The 22503-nt window shown below is 43.4% G+C and overlaps 1 protein-coding gene and 1 pseudogene across 2 annotated transcripts; one reads left to right on the top strand and one right to left on the bottom strand.

The window, feature by feature from the left end:
• Positions 1 to 327: 327 nt before the first annotated feature.
• On the top strand, positions 328 to 14142 carry LOC308531491 (uncharacterized protein). The gene is made up of 3 exons (XM_081108427.1): positions 328 to 908; positions 1786 to 1912; positions 11536 to 14142. Exons 1-3 carry the CDS (start codon positions 876 to 878, stop codon positions 13578 to 13580), a joined length of 2205 nt encoding a protein of 734 aa, XP_080964553.1. The 5' UTR covers positions 328 to 875; the 3' UTR covers positions 13581 to 14142.
• On the bottom strand, positions 9896 to 10295 carry LOC308531365 (NADH dehydrogenase [ubiquinone] 1 beta subcomplex subunit 7-like; annotated as a pseudogene). The gene has a single exon. The product of its transcript is annotated as an NADH dehydrogenase [ubiquinone] 1 beta subcomplex subunit 7-like (transcript).
• Positions 14143 to 22503: the final 8361 nt, after the last annotated feature.

The following is a 22503-nucleotide window of genomic DNA, read 5'->3' on the forward strand; positions in this document are numbered from 1 at the left end:
CAGCCTGTAATTCATGTCTCTGATGTCCTCAACATGTTCTCTATTGTTTGCCATAGATGAATAATTAGAGCCAGTGGTATCAGATGGAATGCAGCTGGACTCCAGCCTCACTGCGGCCCAGGCAGAGCTGACACTGCTGATGGCCTCAGAAGCAGATGCTCTGAAGTATTAGTGTCTGTTTTGTGACATTAACTTTGCTTAGTGGATTCAATGGAGGCAACATAGTTCTTGTTAGAAAGGAGCAATGTTCCCCAGCAACCTAAGACCTGAAGGAGACAAATGCCTAATGGCCTGAATGAAGAAAAAAATGCCTGTTATTCTGAAAGAGCAGGTCCTGAAGAAAGATATGCAAATCCAGCAGCTAAAGGAAGCCTCACAGGCGCCCCAGAAACAAACTTGCCCTAAAGATCACATCCGCTGGAGGTGGTGGAGGACACTTAGTATACTTGGTGTGTACTGAGCTATATGCCCCCCAGTCCAGTCCTGGATTGAGCTGTGGAAATACAGGATCCTGGCCTTGGACCGTAGGAACTACATTACCCAGAAGGCCGGGCGTGGAATGACAACGGGCTGAGCCAATGGAGGCTCAGGAAAGGCGTTTCCGCTTGGCCACTTCTGTAGGGCGGGACGGGTAGGCCTCCTGGCGGGGTTTTGTCTTCTCTCAGTTTTATTTTCAGGCGGTCAGGAGCTCCTGGTCGCAGAGTCCGGTGGAGAAGGCTGGAGGGTGGTGCTCCCCGCCTCAGAGCCCATGGTGGGAGCCTGCAGGGGTGCGCACAGCTCACATGTGGGATTGAAGCTCCCAGTCGCTATCAGGGCCGGGCCAGGGACCGCCATTCCCGCAGCGGCCTCCGGCCCCGCGCTGCCCACAGGGTCTAATGGCGGCGCCCGAGCTGAGTTGCAGGCCTGAGGTGAGTGCGTGTCCCTTCGGGTCCTCATCGCCTCCTCACACCCAACAGGACAGACCGGGTGCGGGCGCCTGTCCCGTCCTGCAGCTCAGTCCCGCGTGGAGGACCGTGAGGAAGGCGGAGGGGAGAGACGAGTGTGGTGGCTTCTGAGGACACAGCAAGTGCAGGGCAGAGAGGACGGGGTGACTCGCATCTGAGGTTCCCTGAGGATGTGGGTGGTTAGTATTGAGGCAAAAATCGGAGCCGGGCAGGGAGGACTTAAGAGCCGCATGCCCTGCTTTCCCCAGGCTGTGGGGTCCGACAGGAAACTGGGGTTGTGCCAGATCCTTCTGAACCCTCTCAAACTCTCTCTGGATGCCATGTGCCAAGTTCATGGGTGAGTGCAGAGAGGTGCTGTGCTGTGGAGCAGGAAGGGGGCAGAGCTGAGGGAGTGAACCTGGGGTCTGAGATGGGAAGGAGGTAGACATTACACAGTGGTGTGCACATCTGGCGGAAGTGTGAGCTGGTGGTCCCGGGGACCTGGTGTGAGGATTAAAGGGTGAAGCATAAGCCCAGGTTTGTCTTTGTCCTGGAAGCAGGATCTAGGAGACTGCAGTGGTGTTGCTTGGCAGGAAGGCTGGGGCCCTGCAGGCATGGCCCAGAGCTGCCTTAGATGATATTTCTCTGCTGTCCCCCTTCCCAACCCAGCTGCTCTGCTGAGGGCCATCACAGTGACTAATGGGACTGTGATGAGAGAGCAGCCTGCCCTGGCATGAGGGACTGGTGTCCACACTAAACTGGGGAGCCCTGGAGGAGGTTGAGGGTGGGGAAGAGGTGTAAGGAGTCGAATTACTGGTTCTCAGAGAGACAGCTCTGATTTCATTTCTCTCCATTCTGACAGGTTGGCGTGACCTTTGAGGACATTGCCCTGTACTTCTCCAGGGAGGAGTGGAGCCTCCTTGATGAGGATCAGAGGCAGCTGTACCTGAACGTGATGCTGGAGAACTTTGAACTTATATCCTCCCTGGGTAAGACCCTCACTCTGGCTGGTTCTGGAGACTTGGCTTTGCATGTCCTCATCCCCCCCTCACCTCTAGGAGTGCTCTGTCCTCACCTGTGGACTGTATACATTGCTTGATTTTTCCACTTTTCTGGGCAGTTGCTGTGGTTGGCAGGGTGGGTTTGTTTGTACTGCTCTATTCTAACCCTTTAGTCCATCGGTTCTCAGCCTGTGGGTTGCGACCCCTTTGGGGGTCGAACGACCCTTTCACAGGGGTCGCCTAAGACCATCCTATATATCAGATATTTACATTACGATTCATAACAGTAGCTATATTGCAGTTATGAAGTAGCAACGAAAATAATTTTATGGTTGGGTCACAACATGAGGAACTGTATTTAAAGGGCCAGAAGGTTGAGAACCACTGCTTTAGTCACTAAACCTGCTGTGGTGAACTCTTAGGGAAGGATTGTGGTTGGTAGTGTGTCAGGGGGCCAAATGGATTCCACCTTGACTAGTGAGTTAAAGCATTTTTTTAATATTCCTGATGGTCATTTGTACGTATTTTTTTGAAAATTGTCTCTATGACCCTAGTCCTAATTGTAACAATATTTTTTGGCTAATGAGTCTTTTGAATTCCTTTTCCAGTTTATATATTAAGGCACATGACTTTTAGCATTTGCTTAGTTGTTCTTCCCAAATATTGCATTCTTGTTTTATTTACAAATTTCATGTTTTGGTCAACTCTTCATTCAGGAAATCTAGTGTGGCTATTTTCCAGGCAGGCTCAGATGTTGGTTACCAGTGTTTACTGATAAGCTATTTTTAAAAAAATATATTTTATTGGATTTTTTTACAGAGAGGAAGGGAGAGGGATAGAGAGTTAGAAACATCGGTGAGAGAGAAACATCGATCAGCTGCCTCCTGCACACCCTTTACCAGGGATGTGCCCGCAACCAAGGTACATACCCCTGATCGGAATCGAACCTGGGACCCTTGAGTCCGCAGGCTGATACTCTATCTACTGAGCCAAACCAGTTAGGGCCTGATAAAGTATTTTTAAGAAATTTATTTAGAGTTTTTTCAATAAAACTATTGTGTTCTTCATAGCCTTCATTATAGTGTTAACATGACATGACCTTCTATACCTGGATATTAGCTTATTTATTTATTTATTTATTTATTTATTATGTTTTAAGTCTCACCTGAGGATATTTTGCTATTGAGTTTTAGAGAGAGATAAAGAGAGGAAAAGGCAGAGAAATATAGATGTGGAGAGCGACAGGTCGATCGGTTGCCTCCTGCACCTGCCCTGACCAGGTTTGGGCTGGGGGAGCCTTCAGCCAAGGTACATGCTGTGGCCCTGCATCCATCCTGGAACCCTAAGGGCCGCAGGCTGATGCTTTATCCACTGAGGCTGACCGTCCAGGGCTGATATTTGCTTTACTGAGCTGATCTGAGTGAAATCACAATATCTTCCATAAGTTCACCTCATTTGCAGGTATGGTCTCCCATCCTCCTGGAGATTGCCTTTTCATTTCATTGTGTTAATTGCTATTGTGCTGAGAAGTCGCTCTTTCCTTTGTTGTAGCCTGGACTGCTGGTTTTACTTTTCTGCCTGGAGGTTGGTATCACATCCCAAAAAATCTTGTCCAAAACACATCTCCAAAGTGTTTTCTCTGGGTTGTCTTGAAGGAGTTTTAGGTATTAAGAGACGAATGTAATGGTTTCGTGCAGTCTGAGTTAATTTTTATCAGTGGTGTTTAGTTTTGTTGTTTTACATGCAAATATCCATTTTCTCAGCACCATTCATTGAAGAAACTATCCTTTTCTACTTAACCTGTCTTGTGGTTTAGGTCAAAGATTACCTGGACCTACATGCCTGAGTTTATTCCTGTGTTTATGTTCTTTGCTATTGGTGTGTGTTTCTGGGTGTATTTCAGTAACACACTGGTTGGTGGCTTTGGCTTTGTGATAGATTGAAGGCAGGAAGTGTGATGCCACCAGGTCCATTGCTCAAGGTTACTTTTGCTGTTTGACGTATCTTGAGGTTTCAGACATTGGAATTCTCATCCAGATTGCATTTAATCTGGAGATTGCTTTGGCTAGTAGGGACATTTTAAAGATACTCCATTTTCAAATGCAAGAACACGGGATGTTTTGCCCTGGCCGGTTTGGCTCAGTGGATAGAGCGTCAGCCTGCAGACTGAAGGATCCGGGGTTTGATTCTGGTCAGGGGCACATGCCCGGGTTGCGAGCTCAATCCCCAGGGTGGGCGTGCGAGAGGCGGCTGATCAGTGATTCTCTTTCATCATTGATCTTTCTATTTCTCCCTCTTCCTTCCTCTCTAAAATCAATAAGAAAATATTTATTAAAAAAAAAAGAACATGGGATGTCTTTCCACTTTTTTGTGTTTTCTTCCATTTCTTTTTTCTTTTCTTTTTTTTTTTTTAAATATATTTTATTGATTCTTTTACAGAGAGGAAGGGAAAGAGATAGAGAGTTAGAAACATCGATGAGAGAGAAACATCGATCAGCTGCCTCCTGCACATCTCCTACTGGGGATGTGCCCGCAACCCAGGCACATGCCCCTGACCGGAATCGAACCCGGGACCCTTCAGTCCGCAGGCCGACGCTCTATCCACTGAGCCAAACCGGTTTCGGCTCTTTTTTCTTTTTTTAAAAAAAATATATTTTACTGATTTTTTTACAGAGAGGAAGGGAGAGGAATAGAGAGTTAGAAACATCAATGAGAGAGAAACATCGATCAGCTGCTCCTGCGCGCCCCCCACTGGAGATGTGCCTGCAACCAAGGTACATGCCCTTGACCAGAATCGAACCTGGGACCCTTCAGTCCGCAGGCCAGTGCTCTATCCACTGAGCCAAACCAGTTAGGGCTTCCATTTCTTTCATCACTGTAGTCTAGTGTTCAATGTACAGATCTTTCACCTTTGTGGTTGAATTTATTTCTCAGTATTTTATTTATTTTAATGTTATTGTCTACTTTCTTCATTTGTTTTTTAAAAAAATATGTTTTTGTTCATTTTTCAGAGAGACAGAAATGGAGAGGGAGAGAGTGAAACATCCAGTTCAGATACAACCATCAGCAGCCTCCTGCACCACCCCCCTACTGGGAATCTTGCCTACAATCCGGGCATATGCCCTGACCTGGAATAGAACTGGTGTCCTCTCAGTTCATGGGAAGATGCTCAACCAACCAAACCATACTGACCAGGGCCTTTCTTCATTTCTTTATCAAAAAATTCATTGTTAGTGTTTAGAAATGGAACTAATCGTGCTCGCTTCGGCAGCACATATACTAGAAATGGAGCTAATGTTTGTATGTTGATATTTTATCCTGTAAGTTTTCTGAATTTATTTTTTAATATTTATGTATTGCTCTTAGAGTGAGAGAGAGAAATTGCTCTGCTCTTCCACCCATTTCTGTATCATTGGCTGCTTGGCTCCCACCTCCCCCACCCCCCCCCCCCCCCCCGTTGTACCCTGATGGAAAATCAAACCCACTTCCTTGGTGTATCAGATCCACACTCTCCCAAACTGAGCTACCCAGCTAGGGCTCTGAATTTTTTAAATTAATTTTAGAAGTTTATAGTGAGTTCTTTACAATTGATTTTAGAGAGAGGAGGGGAGAGGAATAGAGAGTTAGAAACATTAAGGATGAGAGAGAATTATTGATTAGCTGCCTGCTGTATGCCCCCTACTGGGGATTGAACCCACTACTGGCATTTGCCCTGACCCAGAATAGAACTGTGACCTCCTGGTTCATAGGTTGACACTTGGGCTTACTTTCTTTTCTTTTTTTAAATTCTCATCTTTTTAGTTTTCATTTCAAAGAGCTTTACAAATTTGACCACCAATTTCATTCTTCAAATTTAAATTCTCTTATTCTATTTTTCTGAAGAAAATCTGCTCTTAAAGGGTATAAAATTATACTGAACAGGACTTCATTGGGTAAATGAAAATAGTTTATTTATTTATTTTTAAAAATATATTTTATTGGTTTTTACAGAGAGGAAGGAAGAGTGATAGAGAGTTAGAAACATCAATGAGTGCCAAACTGGTTTGGCTCAGTGGATACAGCGTCAGCCTGCGGACTTAAGGGTCCCGGGTTCGATTCCGGTCAAGGGCATGTACCTTGGTTGCGGGCACATCCCCAGCAGGAGGTGTGCAGGAGGCAGCTGGTCGGTGTTTCTCTCTCATCGATGTTTCTAACTCTCTATCCCTCTCCCTTCCTCTCTGTAAAAAAATCAATAAAATATATATTAAAAAAAAAAAAAAGAAACATCAATGAGAGAGAAACATCGATCAGCTGCCTCTTGCACAACCCTTATCGGGCATTGAGCCCGCAACCAAGGTACATGCCCTTGACTGGAATTGAACTCAGGACCTTTTAGTCTACAGCCCGAAGCTCTATGCACAGAGCCAAACCAGTTAGGGTGAAAATAGCTTTTTTTTTTTTTTTTTTTTTTTTTTTTTTTTTAAATATATTTTATTGATTTTTTACAGAGAGGAAGGGAGAGAGATAGAGAGCTAGAAACATCGATGAGAGAGAAACATCGACCAGCTGCCTCCTGCACATCCCCCACTGGGGATATGCCCGCAACCCAGGTACATGCCCCCGACCGGAATCGAACCCGGGACCTTTCAGTCCACAGGCCGACGCTCTATCCACTGAGCCAAACCGGTCTCGGCGAAAATAGCTTTTTTAATGAATGTTATATGCAATAAACATTGATATTTTAAGAAAAAACTATTCTAATTATAATATTATATGCAATAAAAATTAATATTTCAAGGAAAACAGGCTTTTAAGTGTAGTAATATTACCAAAACTGTACTAACATAGTATAATATCACAAAAGTTGTAGGAAAGATTAAAAATCTGCAAATAACAAGATTACTTCTATTATATTCTAAAATGTTTTTTTCCTCTGGCTCTATTTTGGCTCATCAGTTTATGTTGTTCATTATATTCCACATATGAGTGAGATTATATGATATTTGTATTTCTCCAACTGGCTTATTTCACTTAGCATAATGCTCTCCAGGTGCATCCATGCTATTGCAAATGGCACGCGTTCCTTCTTTTTTACAGCAGCGTAGTATTCCATTGTGTAGATGTACCACAGTTTTCTAATCCACTCATCTGCTGGTGAGCATTTAGGCTGTTTCCAAATCTTAACTATTGTAATTGTGCTGCAATGAACATAGGGGTGCATATATCCTTTCTGATTGGTGTTTCTGATTTCTTGGGATATATTCCTAGAAGTGGGATTACTGGCTCAAATGGGAGCTCCATTTTTAATTTTTTGAGGAAACTCCATACTGTTCTCCACAGTGGCTGCACCAGCATACATTCCTATCAGCAGTGCACGAGGGTTCCTTTTTCTCCACATCCTCGCCAGCACTTGTAGTTTATTGATTTGTTGATAACTGGTATTCTGACAGGTGTGAGATAGTACCTCATTGTTTTGATTTGCATCTCTCGGATGATTAGTGACTTTGAGCATGTTTTCTTATGTCTCTTGGCCTTCTGTAGGTCCTCTTTATTGAAACTAAAACTGATTTCTAGTTTCATACATTGTGACTAGATAAGGTACTTGATGTGATTTCTTCTCAAACTTTGAGACTAATTTTTTGACTTAACATATGATCTACTTAGAGAATGTCTCATGTGTGCTTGACAAGAATGCATCTCCTGCTGCACTTGGATGGGATGTTCTGTATATATTTCTTAGTTTTGTTTCTTTAGAGCAGCGGTTCTCAATCTGTGGGTCGCGACCCCTTTGTGGGTCCAACGACCCTTTCACAGGGGTCGCCTAAGACCATCTGCATATCAGATGTTTACATTACGATTCATAACAGTAGCAAAATTACAGTTATGAAGTAGCAATGAAAATAATTTTATGGTTGGGGGTCACAACATGAGGAATTGTATTTAAAGGGCCAGAAGGTTGAGAACCACTGCTCTAGAGTCTAGTCAGACTTCAGTTATTCTTATTGCTTTTGGATGGGATGTCTACCTATTATTGAAGGGGCATTTTCTGTTGTATCGCAACAGAAGCGAGCTAGACGCCTTAATGAGCCAATTAGTTAAGAGTCATCTTTATTGCTCACAGGTTCAGAGCAATTGTTGTCTTGATGTTGTCCTTGTTTTTAGTGCTGTGTTGATGTCTACACATTCAATGAAGCAGTTACTCCTTTCAACTTTAGGACCAATTCTAGCTCAAGAAATACTTTCGTTGGCGTATGGAATCAACGGTTGTTGACTGGGTGGGGTGTTGTTTCAGGTTTGAGAAAGTCCCAGTAGCCTAGTTTCCTTGAAGCCCCTTGAGCTGAGGTCAGAATAACAAGGAATGTATAGGTCCACGGTGGATTTGGCAGCAATTTTTTTTTTAAATATATTTTATTGATATTTCACAGAGAGGAAGGGAGAGAGAAAGAGAGCTAGAAACATCGATGAGAGAGAAACATTGATCAGCTGCCTCCCATACATCTCCCACTGGGGACGTGCCTGCAACCCAGGCACATGCCCCTGACCGGAACCGAACCTGGGACCCCCCAGTCCGCAGGCCGACGCTCCATCCACCGAGCCAAACCGGTTTCGGCTGGCAGCAATTTTTTTTTTCAGTGACAACTGATGGTTTTAGTGTCTTTGGTTACAAATACTGTTGGGGACATATTGATTTTTATTGCATTCCTAGGTCTAGTTGTTGCCAAAGGGATTTCTTTTGGAATTCATGCTGACAAACTTTATGGGGTCCTCTGATTGTGTAGACTGTGGGGAATTCATAGATGTTGCAGGGGCTCCTGTGATTCCAAAAAACACAAATTTGCAATGTTTTTCACAGAGCAGGCCACAAAGTCAACATTTTTGCAAGTGCAATGGTTGATAGAGAAATTTCTGACTCTTGGGTTTGACTGTAAGTATGTTTGATTACCCATTGTTCCATTGGCCTTTTTTTGCTCCACTGAGTTCCTTTCTATCTTAATTTCACTCTTTTGAAAAAAAATCTTTACTTGTGTATATTATTCTCTATTACTTTTCAGAGGAATTAGAAGGTAGTAAGGGAGATAGAGAGGAAGACAGAGAGAGAAACATTAATGGGAAAGAGACACATTGACTGGTTGCCTTGTGTATATGCCCTGACGGGGGCTGGCAGCTTATCACAACCCAGATTTATGACTTTGACGAGGAATCAAACCCTCAACCCTTTGCTGTGCAGGCCGTCACTCCAACCACTGAGCCAGCCAGGGTTTAATTCCCCTTATAGTGGTTTTTATTCATGTCTGGCTGTGTACTTGTTCTGGGAGTGGAAAGAATTCTTGTATTTCCTATTCTGCCATCTTGGTAATGGCATTCACATATATCTTTTTCCTGTATGTCTTCTGTGCTGTGTTGTTCTACCAAAGTGCTGGCCTTATATCTCTTTGGTTTTTCCTTTTGGATTTATATCATCTGAATCCCGTGCTGACTCATCTGTGTTTTAGATGGGAAGAATCATTTGTGTATCACAGAAGAAAGATGACTTAGTGAATGACACAATGGACTCACATGTGGTCTTGCCTTGGTGAAGGGCTGTTAGGGAGGTTTTTGATTCTGTTAATGTCATAAATATGAACTCATTTTGTTCAATAGTGTTTTATTATGACTGCCCATTCCTCACCCAGTTCTACTTCTCCTTGCTTATTGTTGGTACTTTGCAAACTACTCAGTTCTAACAGTGATCATTTCTTCTCAGATTCCTAGCCCACAGAAAACCTTAACTTTGCCCTAACCGGTTTGGCTCAGTGGATAGAGCGTCAGCCTGCGGACTGAAGGGTCCCAGGTTCGATTCCAGTCAAGGGCATATACCTTGGTTGTGGGCACATCCTCAGTAGGGGGTTTTGCAGGAGGCAGCTGATCGATGTTTTTGTTTTTTTTTTTGTTTTTTTGAGGGCCTGGAGGCTTTTATTTCTCCCCTTGTCCATGGGTGGTGGGTGGGCTCCACTACACAGCCACCTGGCTGGACCCTTGGCTTCTGGCCAGATCTTCCTCCCTCTGCTCCTGCCACTTCTTCTGCTGGAGCAGCCACCGCTTGCACTCAAACTCCTTCATTCGTATCACGTAGTCGAGGTGCTTGCAGTAGTCCCAGTCGTGCTGCTCGTGCTTGCAGGCCAGGAAGTTGGGTAAGCTGTTGCGCTTGCATTTGAGCAGCCAGATAAGGTAGTGAGCAGTAGTCTCACTGCTGGAGCACCAGTTGTGCATCATTCATCTGCTGCTGCGTGGCCACCATCTCACGCTCCTTGCGCCCGGGGAAGCCGTAGTCGGGCGGAAAGGTGGGCATCCGCAGAGGGTCTGGCTCCTCTGATGAATCGCCCAGGTAGCGCCTGGCCAGGTGTGCTCCCATAGCTGCAGCCGCCACAGATTTCTGTCTGATTTTTTTTTAAATATATTTTTATTGATTTCAGAAAGGAAGGGAGAGGGAGAGAGAGATAGAAACATCAATGATGAGAGGGAATCATTGATTGGCTGCCTCCTGCATGTTGGACCGAGCCAGCAAACCAGGTATATGCCCTTGACCAGAATCAAGTCAGGGACCCTTCAGTCTGCAGGCTGACGCTCTATCCACTGAGCCAAACCTGCTAGGGCTAGCTGATCGATGTTTGATGTTTCTCTCTCATCGATGTTTCTAACTCTCTATCCCTTTCCCTTCCTCCCTGTAAAAAAATCAATAAAATATATTAAAAAACGAAAAAGAAAACCTTAACTTCTCTAGACTTTGCAACTCTACCTCTTCCACAGGTCTCTTTTTACTGCACTCCAACATTGGTCAATGCCTGCAGAGCCTTAGTGTGCACATGTGTTATTATACTGATGTTGAACATCATGTGCGCTAATATAATTGATTTTTATGGGTTTGAGCACATTCAGATTTTTCTACACAGACTCAAGTCACCAGCATGAAAGGTCCTAAAGGAAGCCATTTGGGGAGGAACAATGAGCAGACCCTTGCCTCTTCTTTGTGTCCCATCTGTGCTTCTGTCCCTCCCTTGCTGAGATTTTCACCATTGACTGACCTTTGGGGCCAAAACCTATATAATAAAAGCGTAATATACTAAGTGTTTGGTTGAATGGTCGGCCCTTCAACCATTCAAAGCATAATATGCTAATGATATGCTAAGGCCGCTCAACCCCTCGCTATGATGTGCACTGACCGCCTGGGGCAGAAGGTCGACCGGTCGACCAGTTTCTATGACGTACACTGACCAGCAGGAGGCAGATCCTCTGACCGGTAAGTTAGCTTGCTGCTGGTTTCTGGCCGATCGGGACTGAGTGAGACGGGCTGGACACGCCCTGGAGCCCTTTTACAGTTCCTCCCTGGCTGGCCAACCTCCTGCGTCTCTCCCTGGCTCTGAAAATGCACCGGTGGGGTCCCTTTGCCTGGCCTGCGCCCTCTCCCAATGCAGGACCCCTCAAGGGATGTCGGAGAGCCAGTTTTGACCCGATCCTGCAGGCCAGACTAGGGTCCCCACTGGTGCACGAATTCGTGCACTGGGCCTCTATTACTGTATAAAACACATTTGTGGTGAAGATATTCTGTTTTCATAAGGTCAATATGTACCTCACCAGCCTTTCCTTTTGTTCAGGTTGCTGCTGTGGAGCAGAGAATGTGGAGGCACCAACTGAACAGAATGTTTCTGTAAGATTGTCACAGACAAGGAATCCCAAGTTAGCCTTGTCTTCCCAGAAGAGCCACAGTGAGAGTTGTAGACTAGTTTTGGGAAACATTTTCAAATTGACTGAGCTGCAGGGAACACAATATGGACAGACACTGTTGGGGAATGGGGCAGGTGCAAAAAAGCTCTTTTTCAAAGAATTTCACCAGCAGCATGTGAGAAAGAAGACTTTCATTAGAGATGTAGACAGGACCTCACTTACAAATGGCTGCAATTTGGACGTGTCCCAGAATCATTTTCCCTGGGGGAAGCTTGGGCAGGGCATTCTTACTGGGTCAGGGCATGTCCACCAAGAGACTACTCAGACCAGGGAAAGGCCAAATGATATTTTGAAGTGTGGGGTGACATTTCAAAGGAGAAAAGATTATTACATCAGAAAAGAATGCGAAGAAGACATTGGCTGCAACGACACGTTTATTCAAGACAAGGGTGTCCATGCTGGAAGTGGGCGTTTTGTTTGCTGTGAGTATGGAAAATATTTTACCAAGTGTTCTAGCTTTCATTATCAGAGACTTCATACGGGAGAAAGGTCTTATGAGTGCAGTAAATTTGGGAAATCTTTTATTAGTAGCAATCAACTTCATTATCATCAGACAGTTCACACTGGAGAAAAGCCTTATAAATGCAGTGAATGTGGGAAATCTTTTACCACTAGCAGTAACCTTCGTTGTCATCAGAGGGTTCACAATGGTGAAAAGCCTTATCAATGCAGTGCGTGTGGGAAAGCTTTTACCACAATGCAAAGCCTTTGTCATCATCAGAGACTTCACACTGGAGAAAGGCCTTATGAGTGCAGTGAATGTGGAAAATCTTTTACCACTAGCAGTAACCTTCATTGTCATCAGAGAGTTCACACAGGAGAAAAGCCTTATAAATGCAGTGAATGTGGGAAAGCTTTTACGAGGATGCAAAACCTTTGTCGTCATCAGAGACTTCACACTGGAGAAAGGCCTTATGAGTGCAGTGAGTGCGGGAAATCTTTTACCACTAGCACTGCATTTTGTTGTCATCAGAGAATTCATACTGGAGAAAGCCGTTATCAGTGCAGTGAATGTGGGAAATCTTTTACCACTAGCAGTAACCTTCGTTGTCATCAGAGAGTTCACACTGGAGAAAAGCCTTATAAATGCAGTGAATGTGGGAAAGCTTTTACCAATAACACTGATTTTTGTCGTCATCAGAGATTTCATACTGGAGAAAGACCTTATCAATGCAATGAATGTGGGAAATCTTTTACCGATAACAGCAACCTTCATTGTCATCAGAGGGTTCACACTGGAGAAAAGCCTTATAAATGCAGTGAATGTGAGAAAGCTTTTACTAGTAGCACTAAACTTTGTCGTCATCAGAGAGTACACACTGGAGAAAGGCCTTATCATTGCAGTGAATGTGGGAAATCTTTTATCACAAGCACTGACCTTCGTTGTCATCAGAGAGTTCACACTGGGGAAAGGCCTTATCAGTGCAGTGAATGTGGCAAATCTTTTACCAGTAGCAGTACACTCCGTAATCATCAACGTTCTCACACTGGAGAAAGGCCTTATCATTGTAGGGAATGTGGGAAATCTTTTATCACTAGCACTCAACTTCGTTGTCATCAGAGAGTTCACTCTGGAGAAAGGTCTTCTCAGTGTAGTGAATGTGGGAAATCTTTTATTACTAGCACTCACCCTAATTGTAATCAGAGAATTCACACTGGAGAAAGGCCTTATAAATGCAGTGAATGTGGGAAGTCTTTCACCAGGTCAGATAGTCTTCATGATCATCAGAGAGTTCATTCTGGAGAAAGGCCTTATGAATGCAGTGAATGTAGTAAATCTTTTACACGTAGAAATGGCCTCCGTGAACATCAGAGAGTTCACACGGGAGAAAAGCCTTATAAATGCAGGGAATGTGGTAAATCTTTTTCCAGTAGGGGCGGTCTCCATAATCATCAGAAAGTTCACTCTGGATAAAGGCCTTATGTGTGCAATTAATGTGAGGAATCTTTCAGCCAATCTTCTCTTTGCTTTGTGCATATGAATTCATGTGAAAAATTTCTTATATGTGTAGAAAATGTAGTTTTTTTGTTAGGTCTTAACAATATGGCAAACTTTGTGAAACCTCATTAATCTGAATTGAATCACATACATTTAAACACAAACATTATTGAAAGTTCCCTTAAGTGTTACTGTTTTTTTTGTGTGTGTGTGTGTGTGTGTGTTTATTATTCTGGAAGTGTATGTATCTATTTTGCACTTTCTTTTTTAAAATATTTTTATTGATTTCAGTGAGGAACGGAGAGGCTAAGATAGAAACATCAATGATGAGAGGGAATCATTGAATGGCTGCCTCTTAAACTTACCCTACATCAGGGGTGGGCAACCTTTTTGTGAGTGCGTGCCAAAACCAGCAAAATCTCTGACTCAAAATTCTTTTGCGTGCCAACCCTAATTTTTTGAGAACATGTTACACCTACTTGATATCTCTCTTAAGGTGTACATATGTGAGGAACCTTGAAGAAATAATAAAATTCATTCGAGTAACAAAAACACAGTATATGATGAAATAAAAAAGTCGATATTAAGCAAAAAATTGTAGATGGAAGATTATAAGAGAGGGTTTCGCGTGCCAGCAAAAGTTACTGGCGTGCCATGTTTGGCACGCGTGCCAAGGGTTGTCCACCCCTGCATGGTATCATGCCCACAATCTGGGCATTTGCCCTTGATTGTAATTGAACCCTGGACCCTTCCCTCTCACCTGACCCCATCAGAGTTGTCTGCCTGTTCTCTGTGGGTCTGTTTCTATAGTGTATTCTTTCTCTTAGCATAATGTTCAGATGCAGTTATTTGCAATGATTCCTTAAGGCAGTGGTTCTCAACCTTCTGGCCCTTTAAATACAGTTCCTCATGTTGTGACCCCCAACCATGAAATTATTTTCGTTGCTCCTTCATAACTGTAATGTTGCTACTGTTATGAATCATAATGTAAATATCTGATATGCAGGATGGTCTTAGCCGACCCCTGTGAAAGGGTCATTCAACCTCCAAAGGGGTCGCGACCCACAGGTTGAGAACCGCTGCCTTAAGGAGACTCAGTCCAGACTCCAGTTGTGACTTTTGTGACCCAGCCAGTATTCCTGTTGGTTTGGGTGAAAATTCTTTATTGTTATATTTTCTGTTACTGGGCGAGACTCTCGCCCAGAGGGAATAAGAAGGTGGATTGAATATAGATTTGCCAAACCTATTTTTCCAATAGAGTTGAACATACAATTTTTAAAAAAATCTGGAACCATTTTTAAAAGCTATGATGAATAAAGTACATGTGTTTAGTATAGCATTTCATAAATCTTGCTGTGTGCATGAAACTGAAACCATCATTATACGCATAACACTGACCATACCTGTCACTGTGAACTTGCTTCATGACCTTTTTTAATCTGCCCTGTTCTTCACAGCTTTCCTACTAACCATTGCTTTACATCCCATTTTAATAGATCACTTTGCAGTTTCTAAGTATTCTTCTGCTTTAATTTATGTTTCATAAGTACTTGGAGGTTTAGTAAAGATATATGAGTAACTCATCTTTTTTTCTGATATTCTTACCTTTGAATATATCACCAATAGTTTTTCCCTTTTTTTTAATATTTTATTGATTTTTTACAGAGAGGAAGGGAGAGAGAGAGTCAGAAACATCGATGAGAGAGAAACATCCATCAGCTGCCTCTTGCACATCTCCCATTGGGGATGTGCCCAACCCAGGTACATGCCCCTGACCGGAATCGAACCTGGGACCTTTCAGTCCGCAGGCCAACGCTCTATCCACTGAGCCAAACCGGTTTCGGCAGTTTTTCCCTTTTTATGAATATTTCGGTATTTTTAATAAAACTGGTTCAAACATTTCTGTATAATTCTTTATATGGATATAAGTTTAACTTTGTCAAAAATTCATTGCATAATTTAGATCATTGTGTATTTGAATGTTTAAATTTACAAAGATTAGCACTTTGTAATCTAAACTGAATATACCATCATGGATGTTGTGGCTCACTTGTTTGGGTGTAATACCATGCACAGTCGGGTTACCAATTGGATTGCTGGGATTGTGCCTAGGTTGTGTGCTAGCTCCTCGGAGTTGGGTGTGCAGGAGGCAGCTGGTTGATATTGCACTCTCACATTGTGTTTCTCTCCTGCCTTTTTATTTCTCCAAAAATTAATAAAATTGCCCATCCAGCATGTCTTAGTCATTGAGCTTTGACCTATGAACCAGGAGGTCATGGTTAGATTCCCAGTCAGGGCACATTCCCGAGTTGCTGGCTCAAATCCCAGTGTGGGGTGTGCAGAAGACAGCCAATCAATGATTCTCTTGCATCATTGGTGCCTCTATCTATCTCTCTGTCTCTCCTTTTCTTCCTGAGGTCAATATATATATATATATATATATATACATATTATATATATTTTTTTATTTTTTACAGAGAAGAAAGGGATAGAGGGTTAGAAACATCGATCAGGTGCCTCCTGCACACCTCCCACTGAGGACATGCCCGCAACCAAGGTACATGCCCTTGACTGGAATCAAACCCAGGACCTCTCGGTCCACAGGCCGACGCTCTATCCACCGAGCCAAACCGGTTAGGGCAATAAATATATATTTTAAAAATCAATAAACTGTTCTTTAAAAATACAAATGAACTGATTGTATCTTTTGGCATTTTTCCACCTATGTGTGATGGTTTTACATTCTACACATTCTAGCAAATATTTTGTTTTGTCATTTAAACAAATTCTGTAATTTTCTCATTCTACCTCACTGTTGTTTGATTGTATTTTTTCTAGGAATTTATGGTGAGACTTTTCTCAGAAGTGTGCTTGTTGAGTCTGTATCTTTGTTAAAGCCTCTTATCATATGTTTTGCCTACTGTGCTGTGAGTTTGGGCAGTTTTCTTTAACAAAAGGACAGTGGAACAACAAAGATGGATGTTGGAATTTCACTCATTTTGTGCCTTTTTAGCTTTAGGAAATAAATGTTTTTTTGTATTGGAATAATATGTTTTAATATTGTTTACTTTTCAATGAATAAGAGAATTTTAAATATTTTTATTGATTCATAGAGCAGGAGAGAGGGATAGAAACATCAGTGATGAGAGGCCAGCTGGCTTGACTCAGTGGTTCCACCTGGACCTATGTACCAGGAGGTCATGGTTCAATTCCCAGTCAGGGCACATGCCTGGGCCCTGTGGTTTACACCCAGTGTGAAGCTTGCAGGAGGCAGCTGATCAATGATTCTTGCTGATCAATGAGTCTCTCTGATCATTGATGATTCTCTCTCTCTTCCTTTCCTGGCCACTCCAGCCGCTCCTGCAGAGACCTTCCCAGGCAGGCACTTCTCACTCCCCGATGCCCACAAGCACCTTTGTCTTTGGGTGCATTTTAATGAGAAATGGGACCTATAAAAGCCCCTGACTCTGCTGCAGGGAGGTGGGTGCTGTGGGCACTCAGGTCTCATCGTGGTGGGCCCCACCTGGGCATCTCCAGCAGACACACTAGGGCTCCCTGAGTCTCAGTTGGCTGAATGTGACATGCAGATGATTGATGGCCCTTACTCTGGCCTTCCCAGATCAATAAAGGTAACAAGCTGAGTACTTGTTGCCAGGATTCCATGGCTAGATTTTTGAGCATTTTCTCTTTTAATTCTCACAACAACCTGGACAAGTAGAAACTCCTGTCAAATTGCTGAAAAATTCAGTATCAGAGAAATGAAGTCAGCTCCCCAAGTTTGCACCATAGACAAGTGTCAGATTCAAGGGACTGGATTTTTTTTTTTTAAATATATTTTATTGATTTTTTACAGAGAGAGGAAGGGAGAGAGATAGAGTTAGAAACATCGATGGGAGAGAAACATCGATCAGCCGCCTCCTGCACATCTCCCACTGGGGATGTGCCCGCAACCCAGGTACATGCCCTTGACTGGAATCGAACCTGGGACCCCTCAGTCCGCAGGCCGATGCTCTATCCACTGAGCCAAACCGGTTTCGGCGGGACTGGATTTTAACCATTGTTTTCTCCAGCGTCAGACACAGTCTCTACCGCTGATGTGCAGCCCTCACTGGAGCAGGTACAGTCTGAGGTCCAGGGTGGCTCAGCTACAGCTCCTGTTTCCATGGTTGCAGTTATGCGTTTCCTCCTGTTCCTTTTACATCTCAGAGCACTTCCCCTTGGTCTCCCCGTGTTCAGGGGAACGCCATCATTTCTCAGCTGCAGCGGTTTCTCCAGGGGAACCTGCTTTCAGAGTGAGCTGCTGTTTGTCTGCCTCCCCTTTGATGTCAGCACAGAGTTTGACCCTCAGGAGACCTCAGTAATTTGGTCTGGGTCTCTGCACTTGTGCCCACATATTGGGTGTCTGACTGTGATCCCATCCACTGTGATGAATTTTGTGCCTCAGCTTGACCCTTTAAATGATGTTCCTACGTGGCAGTGACATTCACCCTGCAGGAGAGGGGACAATGAACATGAATTCTGGGACCTAATGTTGGAAGTGATGCTGGAGTCCTACATGATCCTGGTCTCATTGGATGGGTGCTCACCTCTTATTCATACATAAGACCCACTGCCCATGTGACTCTGTCCTGTATATCACTACTGGCTGAATGAGACAATGGCTCTCACCATGTTTTCCCTGCAGCCCATATCATGTTCTGGATTCACATCCTCTTTCCTAGACCCCTGTGTGTGCACCATGGAGCTTGGGTTGACAAAGTCCTTATGAGTACAGGCCCTCACCACAGTGCATAGCACATGGGGCCACAACTGAGGTGCTTACGGTGCTTTACCTGACAATCCACCCTAACTGACTCTCCACACATATTTTTTAAAATATATTTTTATTGAGTTTTTACAGAGAGGAAGGGAGAGGGATAGAGAGCTAGAAACATAGATGAGAGAGAAACACCGACCAGCTGCCTCCTGCACACCTCCCACTGGGCATGTGCCTGCAACCAAAGCACATGTCTTTGACCGGAATCGAACCTGGGACCCTTCAGTCCGCAGGCCAACGCTCCATCCACTGAGCCAAACAGGTTTTGGCTCCACACACATTTTTTATTGTAGGTGAAGGTGGCTTTAGAGGTGAAGGTATTTTCCATTTTGGTCAGTTACTCCATTTTTCGAGTTGTTTCCATGTATATTAAGGTATACAGGTTAATAACTTTTTGGTTGTTTTCCCCCTGTTAATCTGTATTTTATCTATTTAATTATTAGGCCACCCAAAGAACCTAGAAAAGGAAATATTTTGCTTCTACAGTATCATTTCCCTCACTTTCTCCCATTGAACTCCAAAGAATAAAGGAATTCTGTTAGGGTTTGTGCCGAGATGTGGGCTGTGGAAGAATTCACACCTAAAAGAAGAGATGCAGAGAGGAAGTTTATTTTACTTTCCAAGAGAGGAAGGGGCCTGTATTGCTAGTCACTACAGGGCAGGGAAGAAAGGGTGGCTTCTGCTTTCCAGCAGTGCCTTTTGCTAAGGGACAAAGAATGGAGGGGCCTTGGGCTGAGCTGAAGGTGCGTAGATATGAGGGGCTGACTTTTAAAGATACTGTTTCTTTGCTTTCCAGGAGAGAGTGTGGAAAATGTCTTACTATTTTTCCCAAGGGTGTAAAATATGCTTAGAGCAAAAATTATGAAAAGTTCAAAAGAGGCTTGTTTGAAGGGGTGGTGGGAAAGAAACTTTCTACTAACTGGAGTCTCCTTGGTGCAAATTATCCCTGAGGTGTGACAACAGCAGGGAGGAGGGGTATACAAGAATGTAGCCTTGACAGTAGCTTATCTTGTTCTGCAGTTTGAACAGAGCAGGTATTTGAATTAGAGGCGCCAACAATCTTGGGGTTTAATTAGCAGGTGCTTCTCATAAATTTTGGAAGGTCACAGAAAAGAAACAGAAAGACTTGTTTCTTGTCTTTACAAATACCTAACCACATTTAGAACCAAAGGCTTTATTGACCTGAAGAGTGACTACTTCTAAGAGACCAAATAAAAAGACATCCGCGCCGAAACCGGTTTGGCTCAGTGGATAGAGCGTCGGCCTGCGGACTGAAAGGTCCCAGGTTCGATTCCGGTCAAGGGCATGTACCTGGGTTACGGGCATATCCCCAGTAGGAGATGTGCAGGAGGCAGCTGATCGATGTTTCTCTCTCATTGATGTTTCTAACTCTCTATCTCTCTCCCTTTCTCTCTGTCAAAAATCAATAAAATATATTAAAAAAAAAAAAAAAAAGACATCCGCAATACTGGGAGCATTGTGTTCAGGAGGACATCAACAATGGGTCCCCGAGGAAGGAAACCATTCATTGAATTTTCTACTCAACCCACAGGTTCTAACTCAGTGATGGCGAACCTTTTGAGCTCGCCGTGCCAGCATTTTGTAAAACCCTAACTTAACTCTGGTGCCGTGTCACATATAGAAATTTTTTGATATTTGCAACCATAGTAAAACAAAGATATATATATATTTCAAATATATTGATTTTTTGCAGAGAGGAAGGGAGAGGGATAGAGAGTTAGAGAAGCATCAGTGAGAGAGAAACATCGATCAGCTGCCTCCTGCACACCCCCTATTGGGGATGTGCCCGCAACCAAGGTACATGCCCTTGACTGAAATCAAACCTGGGACCCTTCAGTCCGCAGGCCGACGCTCTATCCACTGAGCCAAACCAGTTAGGGCAAGATTTATATTTTTGATATTTATTTTATATATTTAAATGCCATTTAACAAAGAAAAATCAACCCAAAAAATGAGTTCACGTGTCACCTCTGAAACGCGTGTTATAGGTTTGCCATCACTGTTCTAACTCCTACTATGGACAAAAATGATGGCACATGCTATACCTATCGAGCTGAGAGAGCCCAGCATGGCATGGCCAATTTTACAAACTCAGAGGCCAAAAGTAACCATACAGGATGGTTTGAAAATAAAGGTTTGTAAGTTAAAGCAATAGTTATGACCTAGCCTTGTTTTTATTTTTCTGTGTTGTTTTTTGTTTTGTTTTGTTTTTGCAAAGGTCTCTCTTTGCCTTATCGAGCCTATCTATTGTATTTTTGCATCTAGGATAACATACCTTTGGATTTTCAGGGAAATTTCCATTTTTACAGACTCCTAAGGGCACAATTTGTCAACATAGAAGACCACAGAGCCCCAATTACTATTGTTAGTCTGTTAAATATTAACTGTTAACTATTGATAACATTTAAGAAGTTTGTGTCTAGCCGAAACCGGTTTGGCTCAGTGGATAGAGCGTCGGCCTGAGGACTGAGGGGTCCCGGGTTCGATTCCGGTCGGGGGCATGTGCCTGGGTTGTGGGCATATCCCCAGTGGGAGATGTGCAGGAGGCAGCTGATCGATGTTTCTCTCTCATCGATGTTTCTGGCTCTCTATCTCTCTCCCTTCCGCTCTGTGAAAAATCAATAAAATATATTAAAAAAAAAAAAAAAAGTTTGTGTCTATTTTTTAATATATTTTATTGATTTTTTACAGAGAGGAAGGGAGAGGGACAGAGAGCTAGAAACATCGATGAGAGAGAAACATCCATCAGCTGCCTCCTGCACACACCCCACTGGGGATATGCCCGCAACCAAGGCACATGCCCCTGACTGGAACCAAACCTGGGACCCTTCAGTCCGCAGGCCGACGCTCCATCCACTTAGCCAAACCGGTTAGGGCTGTGTCTATTTGTTTTTGGGTTTTTTTTTTTACTTTTTATCCAATCCCAGAGATTTCCCTCCTCAGCCCACCCCCATAATTTATCACCTGTGAATGTCATTTAATCCCCTTATGTCTTCTCCTTTGAGTCTAATGTATAAAACAGGTGCACAACTACCATTCTCCTAAGCATTACTCAGTGTGTTCTTATTTTACTTCCTGGAAATTGTCACTGGATTGGGTCACATAAACTTAGAAAAATTCTCACGGGTTTGGACATTTATTACAACAAAACCCAAAGCAATTGACTCATTTGAAGCAGGAGAAAGTTACGTGGAGGGGTATCAGCATTTCCAGGGACCCAGCTGACTGAAGACAGATTTATAAACACAAATTTAGAGCAGACTCAGAACCCAGAGAGCTAGAGCTTTCCCGTTGCTTTCAGAGAACTGAAAAAAAAAATGCGCAAGACTCAGTTGACAGTGTGTGTGTGTGTGTGTGTGTGTGTGTGTGTGTGTTGAATCCTCATCCACGGATGTTTTTCTTTTTTACCATCCCCTGACTTCCCTTTTAGATTCTGCACTCAGTTCCATGCTTCCATTTCTCTGGATCCACTCCATTCATAGGTTTATTTGATTAGATTCCACATATGAGTGAGATCAAGTGATACTTGTCATTCTCTGACTGACTTATTTCACTTAGCGTGATGCTCTCCAGGTCCCTGCATGCCGTCTGAAAGGGTAAGAGATTATTCTTTTTTACCACTGCAGAGTATTCCATGGTATAAATGTACCACAGCTTTTTTTATCTACTCATCTACTGATGGGCAATGGGGCTGTTTGCAGATCTTTGCTATTGTAAATTGTGCTTCTTTGAACATAGAGGTGCATATATTCTGATTGTTTCACGTTTCTTAGGATTTATTCTTAGAAGTGGAATCACTGGATCAAATGGCAGTTCCATATTAAATTTTGCGAAAACTCCATACTGATTTTTCATAATGGCTGCACCAGTTTGCATTCCCTCCAGCAGTGTACTAGGGTGTTCCCTTTTTTCCACATCCTTGCCAGCACTTGTCATTTGTTGATTTGTTGATGGCCGCCATTCTGACAGTTGGGGGGTGGTCTTTAATTGTTGCTTTAATTTGCATCTCTCTGTTGATCAGTGACTTTGAGTGTTTTTTCACATGTCTCTTGGCCATCTTAT

The sequence above is a fragment of the Myotis nattereri genome (genome assembly GCF_964212035.1).
Source record: "Myotis nattereri genome assembly, chromosome: 15".
Classification (NCBI taxonomy): Eukaryota; Metazoa; Chordata; class Mammalia; order Chiroptera; family Vespertilionidae; genus Myotis; species Myotis nattereri.